Raw genomic sequence first — 22993 nt, forward strand, 5'->3', positions numbered from 1 at the left:
GGTGAAAACATTTTTTAATGCTAAAATAATAATTTACGTTTCTTTTTTCTTGCAGCTGCCTTTGCAGCAGTGTTGCACTGGTAAGATTGTTTTTCTCCTATGGTATATTTTATGCAGATGTTTATAGCCTTCCAAACTATTTCTCATATATATGAATAATTTCAGTTTAAGGATGAATGTATATTATTACATGCAGCACACTAGTCTGAAAATGTAGTTTAATTGATAAATCAGCGCCAGAATAATGCAATTTTTTAATAAAAAAGAGATCTATTATTAAAGAGGTTATATTTGAGACTCTCCTTCCCTTAACATTAATATAGTGTTCATGTTGAGAGGAAGATTCATTCTTTTAATTTTCTGGATAGAAAGAAATATGAATTTCATAAATCAGACATTTCTGAAATGGTAACCTAGTGACATTTATAGTTTAATCTATAATTTTATTTTACTTGGCTTAAAACATCATTATTCTGGTTCATTCTAATTTTAAAATCTAATTTGAATTAGATTTTACAATTCTTGTAGAACGAAAGTTTAGTAGAAATGTAAGATATACTGAGTGGAAGAAACAAATATGCATACCGTTGTGTTTGAGTTTTATCACAAAATGAGTTGCAAATATATAGATTTTTTTTTTTTGCTTTTAGAGTTTCTTTTAAAATTATACTTAGTATAAGTTTCAACACTGTTGCTTTGTTACTCTTTTGTTTTACAGGAGCCATATCACACACCTCTTTGAAAATGATCGTCATTTTTCTCACCTCTCAACATTGGAAAGGGAGATGGCTTTTCGCACTGAAATGGTTAGTTTTCATGTAATATTTTATTATAGTAGTTTAGTAATCTAAACATTTTAAGCTTTCCATCCTGGAAATTTTCAAAGATGTTCCAAAGTAGGAAGAGTAGACAACTCCCCCTACCCATTCTCCCAGCTTCAACACCTGAGGACACATACCCATTTTTCTGTCATCTACATCTTCACATACCCATCTCTCTCTTTTTTTTTTTTTTTTTTTTGTGTGTGTGTGGTATGCGGGCCTCTCACTGTTGTGGCCTCTCCCATTGAGGAGCACAGGCTCCGGACGCACAGGCTCAGCGGCCACGGCTCACGGGCCCAGCTGCTCCGCGGCATGTGGGATCTTCCCAGACCGGGGCACGAACCCGTGTCCCCTGCATCGGCAGGCGGACTCTCAACCACTGCGCCACCAGGGAAGCCCTACCCATCTCTTTTTAAAGGAAACCTCAGATATCATTTCATCTGTAAATATTTTTCATATGTGTCTCAAAAGAAAGGACTTTATTTTGTTAACCACAGTATCATTGTCACACTTGAAAATAATGAACAACAATTACTTAATATCATCAAAGATCAACCAGTGTTTAAATGACCTGGGGGAATGGGCATTTAATAACCATAATTCCTCTGTAAAGAAGAACTTTTCCACGATACTTAATTTGGTTTGTTTCTCAGAGGTACACTTCACATGAAAGAGAGGAGAATGCTTGATTCTTTCTTTTTATTACAACTTTTCAGAAAAATGAGTTGGTTCCCTAGCATCTCCTAGTGGTGACCAACGGAGTTCTGTTGGTACTCCTTTTGGAATACCATTATGGCCTGATAGATTTTAACATATGTTTTAAACTTACCTGTCTTTAGCTGCTGAGAGCCTTTGCAGTTCTCTCTGTATCCTTGACATGACCTCACTAGTATTCTGTAGCTTCCTTACTTGCTGGTAATACAAGACATTTCCTCTCCAGACCTGGAATCATCCAGTTTTCCAAGGAGCCCTAATTCCTTTCAGTAGCACATGGTATTTAGAGACCACAATTTTGGTTCTAGAGGTGCTCACTGATAATATTTTATATTAGATTGGCCATTGTGTCTAGGCCTTTTTAGTAAACAGAATTAGGAAACAGTTTTTTAAAAGGAGAAAATAAATTATTGATTTATATTTCTAAATTCAAATTTAGTTTTAGGTGGTTTTTACTTTTTTGATATTAAATTTGTATCTTTTCTGTTAGCTTGAGAATCTTGGTTTCAAATTACTTACACTTGAGGAATAAAAGTATCAAAGATATTATTAAAAATGATTACTGAAAATAATTTAAAACTTTCTTGCAGTTCTTTTTGACTTGATATATTCCATTAGGGGTGTACAGTAAAATTACTATTGATATATCTTAAAGTTGTTTGAAATCCTCTCCCAACTAGATAAATAATTAATTCTTCTTCTTTTTAAATTTTTTTTTCGCTGTTTAGGCATGTAAAATTTCTTGTTTTTAAATTTTAATTATATAAGATATTTACATGGTTCCAAAATCAAACCTACAAGGTAGGTTGTAGTTTCCTGGGGCTCTAATATCAAAGTACAATAAACTAGGTGCCTTCAAAGAGCAGAAGTTTATTCTCTCACGGTTATGGAGGCTAGAAGTCTGAAATCAAGGTGCTGGCTGTCCCATGTTCTCTCTGAGACTCCTTCTATCTTCTCATGGTTCTGGCAATCCTTGACTTGCATTGGAGGTACAGTCACTCCAATCTCTGCCTCTGTCTTCATGCAGCATTTTCCCTTATGTCTCTGTGTTTAAATTTCCCTGCTGTTATAAGGATACCAGTTATTTTGCATTTGGAGTCCACCTAATCCAGTATTACCTCATTTTATTTTGATTACATTTGCAAGGAACCTATTCCACATAGGTCACATTGCAAGGAACCTTTCCACATAGGTCACATTCATAGGTTTTAGTGGACATGAAATATTGGGGGACATTATTCAACCTAGTACAGTAGGAAGTATTTAAAAAAAACAGTGATATGAGAGCTAAATACCATGGTATCAAGAACCATTCTTTTCCTTTTCTGGGTAGGCAAATCACTTTGATGTTTATAAACCTTAAGCTGAGTTTAGAGTTTGTTAGCTAATGGTACTGGCTGCCAGGGGAGCTCTAGACAAAACTGTGTAGCAGATGGAATTGGTTCATCTGTTTTGCCCTATGCTGCCACTTCTGCTCCCTCATAAGGCTTCTAGTACTTGCTTGTTTTTTGTCCCATGTAGTATTCCAACCTTGATATCTTTCCTAATTAGCATGTCAAAGTAAAAAATTATTTTCCTCAAAACGGGAGTACTACACTGTCCCTCTCTTCCACCCTCAGAGCCCCGGTCCTGCAGGGTACTTACCTTATGCTGAGCTGAGAAGAAGGAAAATAGTCTGTAAAACTAGCTGGCATCTGAATGTAACTTATATGTAATACATCAGTGTGTAGCCTTGCTAATATATTTGTATTTTTACATATAACTCTGGAGGAATGGTGGCTGATAGTACCATTTTGAGGATTCAAATAAGCATTTAGGGGGAAACGTTTTTGGCTGAGGATGATTGCTTGGTTCATGGTAAACTTAGGTACCATAGTAAACCACTCACTCATCCTGTTCATAAGATAGCCTTTACTGACACTTCAATTAGTATGGGTTATAGGGGTTTCTTAAATGAAGTGTGCCGTCTGAGTTATATTACTTTTTAAATGTTGAAACTATTTTTGAAGCTATTTTGAGATCAATTGTTTCAATTAAGACAAGGTTATACTAAGATATGTAAATTTTTTGCAACCTGAGCATTTATTAGTGATCAGAAACCTGTGAAATTAATTGTAGCTGCTACTTTCTTGATTGCTTTATTTTTCAAAAGCAGTATATTTAAGGTTTTTTTAAGCTAATAAGAGGCATAGTGATTATGTACTTTTAATCATAACATGTGCTTATTTCAGGGACTATATTATTCCTACTTTAAGACTATTGTGGAAGCACCCTCATTTTTGGATGGAGTATGGATGATAATGAATGATAAGCTGACTGAATATCCCCTTGTTATTAATACATTAAAAAGGTTCAATCTTTACCCTGAGGTAAGATACTTTTTCAATTGTGATTTTTTTTTTTACTTTTTAAAGTATTACTTATATTAAATGCTGATTCTAAATCTAAGATGTAATTCAATATATTAAATTTTATCATTTTTTAAAGAAAATGTGTATCTTTTCTTGGAAAGGAATATGGAAAAAAGATCATTATTAATTTTGGGGGTCTTTAACTGATTTAATGGGAATGATTAGTATGATTGCATGGTTTACAAAGTATGAAAGCTGTCTAGATTTGGTATGTTTATAGGGATTATAGTAGAGGAGCGCCATTATTTGTACATGTCATTTGCCAAGTAATGTTTCTTCCTTATCTGGGATTCTTCATTTAATTGAAAGCAATTTTCCCCTGTGGGAATGGAAGAAAGGAGCTGAGATAGGAAGGCAGTGATATCAGTAACCTTTGGCCTCTCCTTCACTATCCCTCCTTCATTTGATGCATCCCTAAGCATTCTCCAGGACCAACCTGAGATGTAACTTCCTTAGTGACTCCTTGAGGTTCTCCTGTTAAGCGCACATCCCCTGGGCTCCCCCTTCTTAGCATGCTGATGCTGCTAGAAGGCGTGCTGCCTGATGCCAGGGCCATGGTCTCTGTGGGATCTCAAGCCCGGGCTCAGTACCAGCATGAAGCAGGGCTTTTGGTCATTTCCCATGGAATGAGAGGAGTCCAACTTCCAGATCAACTGAGTTAGCCTGATTGATTAGTAAAGCAATAGAGATAGAGGAGATAGAGACCAATAAATAAGCACCAAAGTACTTATTGAGTACTTTCTGTAACCATGTACACATTTACTTTTATAGCAATGGGATCACACAACACATAACATTTTTTATAAGTGCTTTTTGTCTTTTAAGAATATTTAAAACCATCTTCCCAAGTCATCTTTTCTCAACAGCATCATGTTTTATGGCTGTATATACAATTTACCATTGTTTATTTAGTCCATCTTTTATGAAAACGTTGGTTGTTTTCAACTTTTAAAAGATCTAAAGCTGCAATAAGCATCCTTGAAGCGAAATCTTTACACATATTCTTATGTTTTATTAAACTATAAATATGTTGATGTGGAACTATTTAGTTCAACAGAATATATGCTTTAATGATTTTGGTACATGTTGCCAAAATGCTTTCTAGATAGGTTATATTCCCACTTGCAGTTTTTCTGAAAATGCTTGTTTCCCTGCATCCTTGCTAGTTTAATAGGCTGAAAAAAGTTAAGATCACATGAAGTATTTTGTTCATTGCTGTATATATGTATGTATGTATATTTTATTCAATATTGTATCTTAAAATGCATTTTCACTTTTAAAAATAGTTGCTTATTCATGCCCTTTGTCTATATTTTTATTGATATTTTACAAGAGCTCATTTATTATATGCAGGATGTTAATACTATGCTATATGGATAAGATATTTTCTCCAGCTTTTTGTTGCCTTTTATTTTTGTACAGTATGATGAGAATGTATTTTTTCTGTTCAGAGATGTCATGTCTATGAAGCTTTTAGATTTACGGTTTTTATTCATTCATATATGTAAAAAATCTTCATTCTTAATTGTTATAATTATGTTTTTGAGATTTACATTTTTAATTTATCTGGAATTTGTTTGGATGCTCAGTGTTGGGGTTGGAATCTAACGTTATATTTTTTCAAAGCGGTCGTCTGTGTAACCTAACACTTGGATGAGTGGTCCATCTTCTCCCTGCTTCTTTACTATATCCAAAATTATTATACATGTATGCTTGCATCTGCTTTTGGACTTTGTGTTCAGTGTTACTTTAGGTTGAGGTCCTGGGAAAGAGGATATCTGCACACAAGAAGTGTATAGGGGAAAGCCCTTGGGGGCAACATCTGAAGGGGGATGAAGGAAGTAGGAGGAGGAGGAGGAGAGCTGAGCTGTGATGCAGTCACAGCAAAGGCCTCAGCCAATCCCCTGGGAAGCTCTGGAACTGGGATGACCCTGCAGAGTTGTCCTACCTGAGGCAAGGGCCCCTGGCCTTTATATCTCCCCCTGTTGAGTCGTTAGACATTGGATGCAGTTGCCCTTGGGAGGGGGCATGACCTTTAGTGAATTTACTCTCTTCAGCAGAGGGTAGCTCCCAGAGAGGGACTCAGCTGGGAGCTGTCAACCACCAACCCTCCCAGCTGCTAGGGGAATGAGTGCCTCAGCCTGGAAGGGGGATCTGAGTGGCACTCCACTGCCTCCACCATGGTTACTTTGATCTGTCTGACTATTCTTGTGCCAGCATCACACTATTTAATTATGTAAGTAACAAATCTTGTTATCTGTTAGGACATTTTCTTCAGTTATCTCCTTTTTGTCATTATTCCATGTAATACATCTCAGTAGACACTTGGGATTTTGCTTAGCATTGTGTTATGTTTATGAATTAATTTGAGGAAGAATTCACATCTTGAAAAATTAGATCTATTCAGGAAGACAGAGTATCTTTCTGTTTGTTCAACTCTTTCTTTATGTCCCTTAGTCGAGTTTTATAGCTTTTGAAAATTACAGATTTGCATATTTCTTGTTATATTTTATTCTTACCCATGAGAGGCCATGCACTCGTGAAGACTGACCAGTGAAGGATCTACATAGGGGATTGTGAAGGTCCTTTTACTAGATTTAAAGGGACCCAAGTGGATGGTACAGGAAGGGAAAATTTGATAATTATCAAAATATCTCAAAAATATTCTAGTAAGGAAACAGTTGAGGATAATATTTTTTCTTATGATGTCTCTCTTTTTTTAAAAAAAATTAGGTAGTCTTAGCCAGCTGGTACAGGATTTATATCAAAATAATGGACTTGATTGGTATTCAAACCAAGATATGTTGGACAGTTACCAGAGGAGAAGGACTCAGCCCTATTGAAAGCTGTGAAGGCAAGTTTCTATGGTATTGTCCAGTTGTCTGTTGCAGCATAATAAATTTCCTGCAAACTTAGTGGTGTACAACTTCTGCAAGTGGGGAATTTGGGCAGGGTATAGGATGGTTGGTTGGTTTCCACAATGTCAGAGGACTCTGCTAGACTCAGATGGCTGGGAAGACTGGAATTAACTTGGGGCTACTTCACTTACAGCCAGAATGTAAGTACCTGCATGGTACTTGTACCTGCAAGGGCTGGGCCCAGCTGAGACTCAACTGCGACACCTACATGTGCCCTTTTCATGTAACTTGGGCTTGTGTGTGGCATAGTACCTCAGGATTAGGCTTTTCACGTGGTAGCTCAGGGCTCTAAGTTGGATACTGCATGGCATCTTCTATATGGCTTCTGCCATGGTCTATTGAAGCAGTCACAAGCCCATCCAGACTCAAAAGCAGGGGCATAGACCCCATACCTCTACAGGAGGAGTGTCCATGAATTTGCAGCCCTGTTTTGAAACCACAGTAGCTACTACTCTGCTCTCATCTATGTTCCACACTAGTGTCATGTGTTCATATGGGAGCCAAGGCAACCGTTTAATATATATGGCAACCATTTTCAAAATAAGCACATTTTAATGTAAATTGCCAGACACATAATTTATAGTTAGAACATATTTTTTTCTTTATTTTTAAAGGATTGGGAGACCCTGCTTGCTTTTATGTTGCTGTAATTTTTATTTTAAATGGACTAATGATGGCATTATTCTTCATATATGGCACATATTTAAGGTAAGACTATTCATTTTTAATATATGTTTAAATATTATATACTAGAATAGTAATAGATAATGATTGATTTATAGTTCAGTTTTATAACATGTCATTTCTAATATATCTATTTGTAGATATAAAATTATCTCCCATTTTAATGATTTCACCATTGGCATAGCTAGCCAAATTTAAAATAATTTTAAAGTTTTAAATAGAGCAGGATGGGGATATTTTATAAATATTAAATATTCATAGGCATTTGTGCATAAGCAGTATATACTGTTTACATAAAATATAAGGGAAAGAACCACTCATTATCAAATGGTGTTAATGACTTTTGCTGATGTTAAATAGAAATATGTTCTATACACATATTTAATATCTGACCTCATTTACTTCATAGTTGAGCAACATTTCTAAAACTAAAAGATAGACAAATTTTCTGAGTTTTGTATTTCTGTTTCTTCTTTTTTTTTGACCATTCCTTACATTACTTGCTTGAACTATTTTACCTTCAGAGTATCTTTAGAACTTTCTTTTTTTACTTCTTATTGATTGTTTGCAGTACAGAAGTATAGCGTATGTATGTGATTTTCAATTTGGGTTAATGAGTGTGAATCTGCTATTATCCTGTTATCTTCTTTGCTTTGGAAGTGTGACATTCTTAGTTTAGTGCCTCAAAATTGTCTATTGCATCTTAGCTCAGTGTTTGAGTGTATAGCAGTTGCTTGATAAATATTTGTCAAATGAGGAAGCTATTAGAAGATCAACTTAAAATATATTTGCATAGAGATTTAAGATAGAGCAAAGTCAGAATATTAGCATCAAAGAAAGTTCTTTTAATTATGTAATTGGGGGAGACCGAAATGAAAACTCATGATTAAAAGATGATGTGAAAAATTTTGTTTTTGAAACAAGACACACAGAAATAACTTAACCAAAAGTATCTGGTCATCAGGAGAGGAGGCTGACTTGAAGGAAAGCAAGGCCAGTGTGCCTTGTCTCACGAGAAGCCAAAGTTAGATGAGGTTGAGGGGCTCTATTCATTTGGCTAAGTACTGCCCAGCTGTCTTATGGATAGCTTTATTACATTTGGGAAATTAGATTTTAAGTAAGAGAAGTTAAAACATGGAACATGGAATTATTACTAAATTGCTAATCTATAGTTATGCTGTGTTTTAATTGAAAGAATTTCTAAACATTTACTAAACATTCAGTATCATTTTCGTATAATGCTTGCTCTAACAACTGTTTCAGAGGCTGAAGGCACAATATCTGCCACAGAGAATATGAGGTTCTAGTTTTGGTTGAGGGATTCTTGGTGGTTTGGGCCCTGGCCTGAGACTTTTTAGTCCACAGACAGCAGTATGCTCCCTACATGTTCATTTGTTCAGTCAGCACATAAAGTGCATACCAAGTGGTCTCTTTTTGAGACTGTGTGTTTGGGTTCTGAGAGCATGGTGGTAGGGTGAGGTGAGAGATGGCAGGGGTGGTAGGTGTGTGTCAGTAGAAGATAGACAGCAAGGATAAAGTGCTTACAGTTCTGGAGGCAGGAGACATTTGTTCTGTGTGGAGCAGTCGATTTAGCTCCGCCTTGGAGGGTCAGAGCATTTTGGACAGGTGGAGGAGAAAAGAATCCCAGGGAGAAGCAAAGGTGGAAAATCTGGGATATGGAGGGGTTAGCAAGCAAATCAGTTTTACTGGGACGCAGATGATTGAGCGGGCGTTGTGGAAGATAAAGACTGGAGAAATGAGTTGGGCTGGTTGATGAATGACCTTAATGCCAGACTGGTTTGAAACCTCTTCCAAAGCAAGTGAAGGAAATCAGAAATTTGACCAATAGAGGGACAGGATGCAAGCTGAGCTATGATCTCATGGGACCCTTGACACCCACCTGCCCCCAAAGTCAGCCAGTGACTACTTCAGCACAGAGTCTGTCAAATTGCAGGGCTTTACCTAGCGGATTTAAAAATCAATTTAGTGAGTTAGGCCCAGCAACTTTTTTACATGAAAAAGAAAAGAATACAAATGTAAAAAATAAAGTATACCATTATAAAACAGGTGTTATTTAGAGAAACTTCTGTTTGTTGCTTATTGTATATATGTATGTAGACGTACATGTGCTGAGTTGTGGTGTAAAGTCTAATTTCTTATTGTAGTTTTAGGATTAAAAAAAAAAAATCCATAGACCATTCACTGCTTAGGGTAGCAAGAGGGAGTGACTTTACCTTAAGAGGATTTGGGTCTTTCCAACTAGCTGTCTCTGGTTCTTTTCACAGCTCTGAGGGCTGCATCCTGTTTCAGCTTCACCGCTTTACTGCTTTGTGCCCCAGCTGACCCCTTTGATGTTGTCCGACTCTTGTACCTGGTGGTCTACCCTCTGGAGCTGTGCTTGGATATAGAGACCCCACTAGTGTCACACATTTTCTTTTCCCTAAATAATGTCTTTAGTCCTGTCCAAACACATCCTAAACTCTAGGATCGTCCACCCATCCCTAAATGACACCCAGTTCTTATGCATTGTGGAGCCACTTGTATTCTTTTGACTGTTGCACTGCACCCTGGGGGCCCAGGTGTGTAAATTATACTCCAGTAGTGACCCTGGTTTATAATATGTTGAATCAAGTCTTCTGTCACTTTTTCTATCAGTTTTTTTCATTGCATTTTTAAGTGTCCTTGACATGAGTATTTTTAGAGGTGTCCAATTACTGAGGTAGTTCTTAACGTTTTCTTCCTTGATTGTTAGATTTGTCACCCTTCTAATTTTATAAAGTGGGATAAACCTGCAGACTTCGTAACATGTAGGTTAAGAATAAAGAGGAGGATATCTTCAATCAAGTTTAGAATCTTTTTTATAAATTGTGTTTCTATTGAGAAATAAAAGTTGATATTTGTTTAGCAGATTAGAAATTTATAGGCAGATTGAGTATGACATTTTAAAATCCAGAAGTATATTTGTTTTTAAACTATATATATATATATATAGTTTATATACACACACACACACACACACACACACACACACACACACACATGCACGGGTTTTCTGAAGTCAAATAAGCCATTTCGTTTCACCGGAAATGGAAGTAGAAGGGAAAATAGAAAACATAGCCAAATGGTGAAATGGGGCTGGGCTGCCAACCTCTGACTTAAGGAGATGAAGTAAGATGTTTTTGCAAACACAACCTATTTCTGATCTACCTTTTTGTCTGGAATTCTCAGGATTTTGGTATTTCTTTAAAACACCTATTGTTGATTGTTGTTTAAAAGCTGTGTTGTGAAGACATAGTTACAGTTATTTATTTCATAAGATACCCTGGTATTTCTCAGCCACAGACTAACAGTTTCTGCAGGTCAGTTTCTCAAGACCCCGTGTGTGCAAGTCTCTGTTATGCCGGTGGGAGGGAACGTAGGGGAGTAGTTAGTAGGCTGTTAGGAAAGTCCCCATTGCTTCTTTTGAGGGGAATTCAGTACATTCCTGAGGAGTGGAATCTCTTATTGATAAATGCAAGCTTTTCTTGTTGGACCTGAAGGGCAGATATCATGCAAATAATATTAATCCTTTTGTTCTTTGTCATTCAGCTTGATTTTAGTATTATTCTAGAGTGTGGGATGCTTCTTCACTAGTCTATTGTGCATTGTTAAGTAAGAGTAGATTGGATGGTATGTATAGCTATTAATATTTACCCGGAAGCAGTGGTGTGCCGGTAAATTAATTAACAGCCAACTCTCGGGAAAAAATATACATATACCTAAAATTTATTATAAATTTTATTGATATAAAAGATGTATACAAATAATAACAAATAGAGTTTCTAAACAGGATTTTTTATTCTTTTTGGAAATAGCTCACCAGAAATACTCTGACTAGCTCAAATAAAAGAAGGAGTGTGGTACTGGGATACAGAGGTCTTGTGGTATTAGGGACAGGAGACAAAGTATTTGGGCCTCATAAAAACTGTAACTGGGAACTTGAAAGCCCTTTTAACCAAGGAGGGCTTTCTTTTCCATATCAACTCTGTCTCCTTCCCTCCTCCTACTCCACTTGTTTCCTGTCTCTATTATTTCTGATAGAGGTGTCTATCTGGGCATGTGTGTGTCCCAGAAGTACGTGTATTTCCCCAGTTAGTTGGTTTCATCCTTTTGCCTTGCTTTGAAATTCAAAGGAAGTCAAAACAAACTTTGTTTTTTGAGGGTGAATATTTCTATTAGTGGAAAATTAATTTAGGACAGAATTAGTCCTGAAAGAGGGACGTCCATTTGAAGATGTGTTTTTGTTTTAAGTCTCATCCCCCTGTTGGTGTTACGGAGTTCATCCCTACTTGCTACCAAGTAGTTATTCTTTATTTGTTATTCTTTATTTGTCACCATCCTTCAGTCTTGTCTTTCTTGGTTCCTTCCCTTCTGCCAAGGAATATGTGCATCTCTTACCTTTCCCTCTCAAAGGACAAAATTGAAACAAGATTTTTTAATTGGACTACCCCTTGGGTATCCTTGTCACCCCCAATCTAATCTTTAAAACTCCTGTTCCTTCCTCTACTGCAATCTGGTCTCACCAGTGGTGAGGATGTGGTCCCATCCACCTGTACCACCTGCCCCTTTTACAGTGATTACCTGGAAGCCAGCCAAGCCATTCTTTTGTTTGGTTTTAATCTAGGGATGGTAAAATAATGCATAAAACCACTCAAGGTTTTCACGGAGAAGTGCTGTGAACGGCCTATAGGGACTCTGTTTCTGTCTCTTTGTGCTTAATTTTCTCTTTAATCTCTCACTGATTATGGCTGCCACCATCTTTAGAGTTTCTACACCTCTCATAAAAACTGTAGCTGAAGGATGGACAAAAATTCCTTTCCCACAATTCTTTTTTTAAAATTAATTTAATTAATTAATTAATTAATGGCTGCATTGGGTCTTTGTTGCTGCAAGCGGGTTTTCTCTAGTTGTGGTGAGCAGGGGCTACTCTTCATTGTGGTGTGCAGACTTCTCATTGCGGTGGCTTCTCGTTGGTGGAGCATGGGCTCTAGGCACGTGGGCTTCTGGTTTTTAAATTCTTTCAGCATGTAGCTCTCCGTTCTAGATCATCTGAGCAGATCTTCTTTAGAAATCATTGAGCGTTGAGTAGAGTTGATGACTCTGAGTCCACTTATACAGTCTGGTGACTCTCCAGGCCCTGCTGCCTACTTGCACACTTGTTTGTTGTCCTCCGTGGAAAATAGTTTTACTGAACTTTACCTTTAGGATCTTAAAAGAAACAGCTATATGAAATTCCTTACTTTATGTTCCTTGTGTCTCTGTGATTTGAGTACATTTCCTACTGTAGCACCCACTATCCTCTCTTAGAAAACTTTTTTATGTGTGAAATGTGTCCTACCTGTGGAATTGTATAAAATATTTACATATATTTTTAAACAATAGTAAAGTAAACACCTGTGTACCCATCACTCAAATTAAGAAATGTCATTATTGGAAGCTTTCATTCACTTAAAATTCCTCCTAATTCATTTTCTTCCCTTCTCCCAGGCCTCAGACGAAACGGCATCCTAACTTGTGGTCTAATTTTTTCCTTGCTTTTCTTTATAACTTTACCACCTATGTATATATTCTTAAATATGGTATACTGTTTAGTTTTGAAAAACTGTGGGCATTGTTTTTTTAGTTTGACACATATAAGTTTACTCTTTTTAATATCACTACTTTTTAGGATCCTATTTTGCTCTGTTTTTAGTACTCATATATGTGATTTTGTGATCCGTTAATTTTTCTTAGAATCATTTTGTTGACACATTACAATTGAAATGAAAGGTAGCATACTGTGTGTGGCATTTCAGTTTCCCTGAATGTGTATTTCTTTGATTGCACATCTCTCCCCAATTCATCCTCCTCCATATAGAAGTGTGCCCTGTAGTTTTGGATGGTCTGATGATTTGTGATGTTTCAGTCTGTTTTTTGAAGTTTCTGTTCTAATGGTTTTTCAAGCCAAAATTAATAAAATATACTATTTTATTTCCTTTGGTGATGAATAAGAACATCTGTTTTAATGTTGTCTGGAAGATTTTTATGATTGTTTTACTCATAGCTCTTTGTCTGACAAATATCAATAGGTCCCCAAATAAGTTTATTGAACTACTTTTTTATTATATTCTACAGCTGGGTAAGAGACTTATTAGTGTGTTTTTAAAGTTAATTGTCATTATTTTGTGTGTATGTACATGACGTTGGCTTATTGGCTTTTTGTTATAAAATGCAGCAGCAATTTCTTACCCCGTCTGTCTCCATAACCCATCCATTCCTTTGTCCAGAGAAACCACTTTCACATCTTTGAAATCTCAGCAATTCTACCATGGAAACCAGTAGTCCATACTTACGTTATTATAACCATGTAGATGTTGCTCACTGCTGAGTCAGTTAGGGTAATTAATTGTTTACGTGGTAATAGTTTCTTTCCTGTAGTTAATAATTGCCTATTATTTTGTTCTCCTTCGGTTTCTGTACACTGATTAATTCTAAACCACAACTAAACTCTAAAACGCTTAATATGTATGTTGCCAAATGTATAAAAATTCACCATTTCAATTCTCCCGCCCCTACTCCCTGCGGCCTCCCTCTTAGAGTCCTCTGTCTTCTGGTTCCACACTAGACTGATCACTCTCTAGGCTTGCATGTTGGAACTTTATATTTTACTGTTTCACTTGATTGCTGATTTGACTGATTTTAGTATTTTATTTTCCTCAGACTTTGTTCCACTGTCTTCTAAGATTCAATTTGGCTTTTCAAAATTAAGTTCTGTTTTGCCATCAATCCCTTTTGTACGTGGCTTTTTTTCCCTCTGGCAGCTTTTGGGTTCTTCTTTTTCATGTCTTAAATAAAGGTCATGATGTGGTAGATTTTGTTTCATTCCTTTCATTGGATACCCTGTGGGTTCTGTTCATTTGGACATGTGCATTCTTCTGTTCTGGGGAAAATCTTCTAGTATTATTCCTTGGATGACTTTCTCTTCTCCATTGTCTCTGTTTTTCTCAAAATCCTATTGTTTGGATATGGAACTCTTGGATTGAAATCTAATTTCTAGTTTTATCCCTCCCTTATTTTATCTGTTATACTTTATTGTACTTTCTATGAGATGTCCAACTCTCCTAAAGAGTTTTGAGCTTGAAGTTTTCTTCTGCTTCTTTCATTGTCTCTTGCCTGCAGGTCGCCCTTCAATTTTTATTTGTTTCTGTTTTTCACGCTGAAAGCTTCCTCACAGCCTGGTGATCCTTAGCTTGACATTTATTTTTAAGAATGAGGTAGCCTGTAAAAGCCGGTTGGAAGGGTGTAAGGTGGGATGGGACTAACTGACTAGTGGCTTTTATTATGGAATGAATAGGTCGGGATCATCTTGTAGCTTCTTCATTTACCAGCCTCAGAAGCCTCTGTATACGGAGAGTGGAGGCACATTGGATTCTTAATCACTTCAGTGCAGAAGTGACACCAGGTACCAGTGACAATTGCCCACCCCCACCTCTTGTGGACACTTATTTGTGAGGGCTCAAGTGCACTCACCAAGGCAGGAAGCAGTATTCCCCGTCTCTCTTTTCCATTCCCTTTATTGCATTAAGGGAGCTTTTTGAGGAGAACTTTTAAATTATTTTCTTTATGAAGGTCTCTACATTTAATGTTTGCTGCTCAGTATCTCTGTGACCGCTCGTATCTGTCCCTGACTCTTCCTTCTCCTTTGTATATTTACCTTTCTCTACCTGTTTCTGCTAAGTTCTTCACTGCTTCTCAGCTTTTGTGAGAAAAGCCTGGCCACTCTTTTGTAGACATAGCTACGCGTCAGAAAATGCCTTCCACATGAGGAACCAACCACTCACAGAGTACAAAGAAAATCCAAATCTGGTTTTCTGTTTTTCTCTATTATCTTTGACCATTGGCGGTTCATAGTGGCTTCTTTGATTCCAGAATTTTTTTTAGAACTACTTTATTTCTAGATAGGTTCCAGAAGCCTTGAGGGACTGGAAGATTAGTCTGTATGTCAAACCCCCCTTTTAATTTTGCTTAATAACCCCCTTTCTATACTGAAGTGAGTAGTCATAATTAATATAACCAGTTTCCAACTCTGTCTTCTCATGATCCAACCCAAGTCACCTATGAAGTGACTCTGTTTTTTTTTAGGCTCTGTGGCAGAATAGACTAACTTTTAACATCAATTTCTTACTCCTTCCCTGCCCTCCACCTGTTTGAAGGAAAAGTTGAATTTCTTATTCTGTATGCTAATTTCACTTCCATTGTTTTATTTGACATTTTTTTATTCTTCATTAATAAATCAAGCATTTACTGTTTATGCAGGTTGGATTTTTGGTTAAAAACGTGTCTTAAGTAGGCTGTGAATTGAACCAGCTCAAACTTTTCCAGCTCCATGTTTTGGTTTTTTTTTTTGGTTTTTTGAATGCTCTATAACTTGGCCAGCTAGCGTATCTTTAATCATTTGGTCTAATAGTTGTATATGAATATTTAACAGATATGTATTTCTCTTCAGCATGCCTAAATTGATGAAAGTTATTGGTTGAAAATATTGGTGTCATTTCTACAGAATCTGCCCCCTTTTATGTCATTATCTCAGCAAATGACATATTTTTTCCATTTTTTTAAAATTTAAAATTTTTGGCTGTGTTGGGTCTTTGTTGCTGTGTGCTGGCTTTCTCCAGTTGTGCAGGCTGGGGCTACTCTTCATTGCTATGTGTGGGCTTCTCATTGTGGTGGCTTCTCTTGTGGTGGAGCACGGGCTCTAGGCGCACAGGCTTCAGTAGTTGTGGCATGTGGGCTCAGTAGTTATAGCTCGCGGGCTGTAGAGCGCAGGCTCAGTAGTTGTGGCACATGGACTTAGTTGCTCCACAGCATGTGGGATCTTCCCGGACCATGGATTGAACTAGTGTTCCCTGCATTGGCAGGCAGATTCTTAACCAGTGCACTACCAGGGAAGTCCCTCAGCAAATGACACTTAACCACACTGTTTGTTGTCCAAGTCTAACCCTGAGAAGATATCCATGACTATCCCCTTTAGTTACCTCTGAAATCCAAGTAGTTACAAAATCCCATGTTTCTTCCTTCAGAATATCTCTGGCACCCTTGCACTTCTTTCTTTGTACCCTATCATTCTGCCTCCCTGGGACCCCCTGGCATTCTCTGTCTCTCTGGGACATCCCAGCATCTCTCTTACTAGGATACCATGGTATTCTCTCTCCCTAGGACTGCCTCAGCTCTTCCATCAGTCCTGTCCCCCACAAGGCTATTTGCACACTGTGCGACTGTGACGAGGTCAGTGCAACTGGAGCACAGGTTTTGGGGAAGAAGGAAGAATAGTGAAAGAGGTCTGGAAGTGTATGCAGGACCAGATCCTACATGGCATTTTAGACATGTTTAGGGGTTTGAATTTCCTCCTGAGAACAATGGGATGCCAATGAAGGACTGAGTGGATAGTGTTAGTGTGATCGTATTAATTTATTTTTAATGATGTCATGATGTAGAGAATACACTGGAGGAGGAGTGAGCCTGGATACAGTGAAGCTGTGCAGGAAGGTGCTGCCATTGTCCATGTGGAAGGGGATGGTGACCTGAGCTAGTATAGTGGGGGTGAGATGGAGAGAAGCGGACAGACTCCATGATATTTGGAAGGCAGAGTTCATGAGGCTTTGTGATTGAGTTTTTGGGTTTTTTTCAAAATAATTTTAGGACAGCACAGGTTTGCACGTTGGTGTAATTTTCTCCAGTGGTGCTCAACAGAGGGTTAAGAAGCTAGGTGTGCCTGTGAGGAAGGAGAAAGCTGTGAATAGGGGGGAATGAGCTGGAGTGTTGGGAGATAGCAGCCCTGAGGAGGGCAAGTGAAGAAATGAGCTGAGATGAGCAGGGTTTAATGAAGGGCTCAGGAGCAGTGTCTGGAAGTGACAATAGAGGTGGCTGCTGGCCTCGCCTCCAGGTCTAGAGCTAATATAGGAGCATGACAGAGTGACTCTCACAACAAGGTGAGGTTTCAAGGAAAGAAAAGAAAGCATCTGGGTAGAGGCTGAGGCTGATGGGGAAGGAAGTTTTTCACTGTGGAATGGAGGTCCCAGTAGCAATGACATGAGATGTTGTATGTTTGACCGCAAGGTTCCCCCAAAATGAATGCCAACAGTCTTCTGATTGAATAGTTTTTATGTTTTCACTTACTCTTCAGATACCTTTTGAATCTCTGCCCTAGGAGAGGCTCAGTATTAGGCACTCCAACAGCTGCAGTGATGTATCGAAAGTTCACAATCTAGTAAATAAAATATTCTTTTCCTTGGCCCTGGCAGACAAAGAGTTAAATTAAAGGCATTAATGATTTGCTTATAACAGACTGGCAGGACCAAGCTGAGAACTTTTCTCAGCCTTCCTGATTCTCATTCTCTTTTCACCTTTACTTTCTCTTTCCTTAATGCTCCAAAGTATCCCTGCCTCTAAGTTTAAGGGAGGATGCTCAGCTCTCAGCCAGGCCTGGTGGGCTACCAGGTGCTGACGATTACATCTCAAACTTGAGACTGGAAATTCTCTTAATTGATTTCTTTCCAAAATATTCTCTCATATTCTCTTTCTTAAGCATTTACACAGCAAGAAAACTCACTCCAAGGGTAATTTAATATCATTTTGAATTACTACTTTCGTTTTCTCTTTAAACTTTGCGTGTTTCATCATTCTTTGGTAAATAGAGGCAAAAACCTCAGGGGTTAACACAGCTTACCAAAATGGGGTGATTGGTTTGAATCTGATTCACTGAAAGGTTTGGGAAAGAAGAGACTTATAAAATTATTAAACGTTAGAACTGAAAAGTATTTTTAAGATCTTTCACATTCTCACCCCCTTATTTTATATGTAAAGAAATCAAGGCTCAAAAGATTAATGGGATGTATGAGTAAATGTGGTAAATGTTTGCCAAGCTCAGAATCCTTTCAAATTTGCACAGTAGGAACTTTCATATTTTCTTACAGGTGGTGGAATATTGTAGAAGAAACTTTTTTTTTTAACCACTAGGGAATGCTGAAATATCAACTGATCAACTGTAATGAAAAAAAAAAGTCAATTTAAGTATTCTGATTACTACATCTTTTCTCTTTAGCAAAATAAAATGACCTGTGTGATAGTCATTAAGGATCGGAGGGTAGGAAGGTAAATGCTGGGAACACTATTTTGGATTTATTACAAGTCACATCATTTCCTAGTGATTGTAACTTAGAACATTCCTCATAGATAAGCAAAGTTTATTCTCTCCTCCTGGCTATGCAGGACCTGAATATACCAGAAAGTCTGCCTCCCTGCTTTATTAGTTAAGCAAGGCTGTCTATATAATCATGGAAGATGCTGCACCATAACCTATAGTATATTAGAACACTATATAATTTTGAAGTAAGGAAGACCTTCACAGACAAGACAGGTAATGCAGAAGAAATAAATTAAAATATTGACATTTTACTATGAAATTAGCTACATAAAATTAAAAATTTTTTTCTGACAATACACTGTAAATTATATCAGAAGATTTTGTCACACATGCCAGTAAAATATTTGTATCCCTAATCTTTAAATAGGAAAACAGAGGATCCAGTAGGAAAACAGACAAGAATGTGAACATAAATTCACAGAAGAGTAAATGAAGAAAACAGAACAAAACAAGCCACTAAAATGATGCTTTGTTGTAAAGCAGCTATACTCCAATAAAAATTAATAAAAAAATTTTTTTAAAGTAAAATGATGCCTTGTACAAATAGGCAGGAAGAACAAATCAAAATAACAGTGAGAAAAAAATTTTCGCCCTTCTTATGGGCAAAATGTAAAAGGATCTGGGCATATTGGGTGCTGTGTTATAGAGATACGGACCCCTCATACATCAGTGAGGGTGTGGACTGAATGGCTTCTCTGGAAAGTTCACGTTCCTTGACTTGGCAGTCTCACAAGTCTATTCAATAGAAATAAAGGCACCATTTTTTTTTTACATGTACAATGATGTTATTTTAACATTTTAAAAATTATAACAAGGAATTGAAAAACATTCTTATGACCAATAACAGGAAAAGGGCTGAACAAATTGCAGTGTGTTTGTACTGTGCAATATTTGACATCTATTACAATAAAAAGAATGCCTTGGGTTACAAGTATTGATTAGGAATAATCTTCATAATAGATTAATTAGAAACGGAACATTTCTGAGGGATATTAACAGTACGATCACATTAAAATATATGCTTTTATGGTTATAGAGAAAGATTTGAAAGGATGGACACAGACACAAATGTTTTTACTGATTATCTTAGGTGAATAGGCTTGGGGGAGGGTTGCTAGGAGGAAACCATTTTTTAAAATATATAGACCTCTGGACTTTTTGTCTTGTTAGAATATGTTCAAATTGTTAAAATATATTTATCTATTTAATGTCTAATATTTAAACATCTAATTATTTATTTAAGCCCATAACTCATTCTTAAGCTTTCTAAAGTCTCATCACTTGCTCTGAGGGCTGCGGTTTGCCTATTGCTGGTCTTTTGAAGTAGCCGTGCTGTGCCGCTGAGGAGAGAACTGACTCCCGCTTCCTGGCCTGTACTACTTTTTAGCTCCTTTATCTGTCCCTCTTATTTCTGTGATCCATCACTTCACTACTATCTGGCCAATATGCTGTTTCTTTGCCCCTTTATATTTCATTTGTGCCAGTCCAGGTTAATAACCAGTAGAGTAAAATCACACAGTCCTACCATTAGTGTCTCTGAATTTGTGATCTTGAACATAAGTTGATCCCTTAAAGATGGCTCTACAGTCCTTCTGTTTTCCCTCCTTACCTCTCTCCTTAAATGCAGGTGGTATTTCAGACATCCCCTTGCCCCCTTTCCTCAAGCCTTTAGCCCTGCTACCTGTTCTCTAGAGCAGCAAGTGGCTCTGTGCCCTGACTCTAGGGAAAACGGCAACTCTGTAAACTCCTTGCCACTAAACATGCAAACTTCACCTTCCTCTTGGCTGACTGGCCCCATGTGCTGGGGATCCCAGCCCTTCCTTTCTCCTTCTGGGGGTGATGCATAGGGTGTATGTTCTTGCTACATGGATTATCCCTGCCATCTCATATATCTCTTCTGTGTTTCCTCATTCATACATCCTGAAGAATAAATATAATGGCCTAGAATACCTATGTCTGATTCTTTGTTACTTCTCTGTGTTATACACGTATTTGCTGGATGGATAGAAAGAAGGAAGGATATTTGGGTAAAATAACAAGAAAGCAGCATGAGCTAAAGAGAGTAAAAAGACCTCAATAGTAGAGATGAAAGAAACGATGAAACAAACCTAAAAACAGCCTTACTTTCACCTGCCCAAATGCTTCTGGCCAGGGGAGGAGGAGAATGGGGATGTGTTTCACTCTTACCTGATCAAATGAAGGTTTAACTGTTAGGACTGCCAAACTATACCATTGTGGTTTCTTAGCTAGAGTTATAAGCCAGATTCTTATATTTTGTTATTTGTGTTGTATTTCCCAATTTTTGGAAAACAAATGAATGATAAAACTTTATCTGTAAACTAGGTTTCCCAAGCATGTATAAAAGTAGCTTGGGTTTGGGAAGTACTGAATTAATTAAATCTTTAATGTGCTAACATGCTTTGTGAATTTCCAAGAGCAGGAGACAGTGTGATGATTTCCAGCTTTATGACCATTAAGCATTTTTCTGTACTTGCTCCCATCCCCTCTGCTGAATATATATTATATGCAAAGAAAAATACTTTGAGAAATGCTGAGGGAAACAAATTAATATGTGTACTAAAGGATAAAAAAAAAAGAAGAAAAAGAAAGGTCAGGTTGCATGACGCACAGTAACATGACTATTAAGAATTTTTTATTTCTTGTCAGTTTGTGTTTTTCTGTACATTTTGAAGATGGAAAATGATTTTTAAAAAAATAAAACTTGTTTTGACTAATGATACCTTAGAGGAAATAAGCTGTTTTGTAAATAAGTATAGTAGAGTTCTAGTGTGGCTAAAACTTCTTGTAGTACTGGCAGATTATCATGCTCTGTTATTTCAAGGTTTTATTAGGATTGACCTGCTTTCTGTTATTCAAGTTACATTTTCTTATTCTCTTTTCCAGCGGCAGTCGATTAGGAGGCCTGGTTACAGTGTTGTGCTTCTTTTTCAATCATGGAGAGGTAGGTAGTCAACAAATATTTTCAAAATCTTTAGGGAATTTTACTTCTGGAAATATGAGTTTCTTCTTTAGGTAGTCAAGTATTTTTTTAAATTTTAGGAGATTTTACTAATAGAAATATAAATTTCTTCCTTAATTTCTTTAAATGTTATCTATAGTAGCATTCTTTAAATGTTTGATCTTATTTTGATTTCATTTTTTTAAACACTAGCACTTATCTTTAGTTAACTTTTCATGACCATTATATCTTTTATCTGATACATCTCTTAGTGGCATGAAGAATTAGTGGGTCTGTGTTAATTCTATATATATTAATTCTATATATAAAATTTAACACTGTGTTTTAACTATGACACAAATAGGCTAGCCATGTATCCATTAACTTCCTGTGTCGGGGTAATTTTTTGATGTAGGAGCTATAGCGTATGTTTCTAGTTTAATGCATTTCTATTCAACTTTGATATACTTTTGAGTATCCTTTGCAGAATATTTTATTGTATCTATAAATTTTCATGTATCCAAGGGCTTTCCAAAGAGAACAGCATTGTAAAAAGCATAGACTGGATCCAGGTTACTCTTGTTCAAATCCTGGTTCTTCCATTTAGTGACTGAGTGACCTAGGCAAGCCATTTAATCTCACCTTAGTTTCCTCTTTGTAAATGGGCAGAATGATGTTATCCATTTCATGGGATTATTGGGGAGATTTAAATGAATTCATATGTGTAATGTGCCTAGAACAATGTTTGACACACAGTTACTGCTAAGTAATTATTAGTTTATGTAATTGTTTATATTATTAGTAGTAACATTTTAGATTAAATTTTAATATAAATTCAAGATGCCAGTGAAATCCTTCCATGAAATTAATTATAGTTGTAAATGAATTTCTAGTAATATATCTCTGTCCAGTTTTCTTTCATGGTAAGTTTTGTATGAAGGGAAAGAAAAGAAAGGTCAGGTTGCTTTGTGTGAAGCAACTCATTCCTTTCATGTGTTTCTACACTAAGTGTCTACAGCATTTGAATATGCACATGCTACAAAGCTCTAAGAGTGGTCATGCAAAAACTTAACTGTAGACTCAAGGTTGAATTTTTTATTATTCAGTGGATTACTGATGGAAATTGAACTAACACATGCTTAATATTTAGAATCACAGAAATTTAAAGCTTTATGGATTAGAGCATTTGACAAATGATTGCAATATGACATCAATTAATTGATTTGATCTGAATTTTGAGCAAAGAAAAAAGAATTATTTGGCTC

At 36.8% G+C, this 22993-nt stretch overlaps 1 protein-coding gene across 3 annotated transcripts in view; it reads left to right on the forward strand.

Annotated features, from left to right (window-relative positions):
* The window catches only part of DPY19L1 (dpy-19 like C-mannosyltransferase 1), a 96332-nt gene that overhangs the window by 16799 nt on the left and 56540 nt on the right, over window positions 1-22993 (forward strand). For all 3 annotated transcript variants that reach the window (XM_067042356.1, XM_059074029.2, XM_067042357.1), the window contains exons 2-7: window positions 56-80; window positions 719-806; window positions 3767-3904; window positions 6680-6800; window positions 7479-7572; window positions 21674-21731. In XM_067042356.1, the coding sequence (XP_066898457.1) occupies window positions 56-80; window positions 719-806; window positions 3767-3904; window positions 6680-6800; window positions 7479-7572; window positions 21674-21731 (524 nt within the window). The remainder of the gene's footprint in view (window positions 1-55; window positions 81-718; window positions 807-3766; window positions 3905-6679; window positions 6801-7478; window positions 7573-21673; window positions 21732-22993) is intronic.

The sequence above is a fragment of the Kogia breviceps genome, chromosome 9 (assembly GCF_026419965.1).
Source record: "Kogia breviceps isolate mKogBre1 chromosome 9, mKogBre1 haplotype 1, whole genome shotgun sequence".
NCBI lineage: Eukaryota > Metazoa > Chordata > Mammalia > Artiodactyla > Physeteridae > Kogia > Kogia breviceps.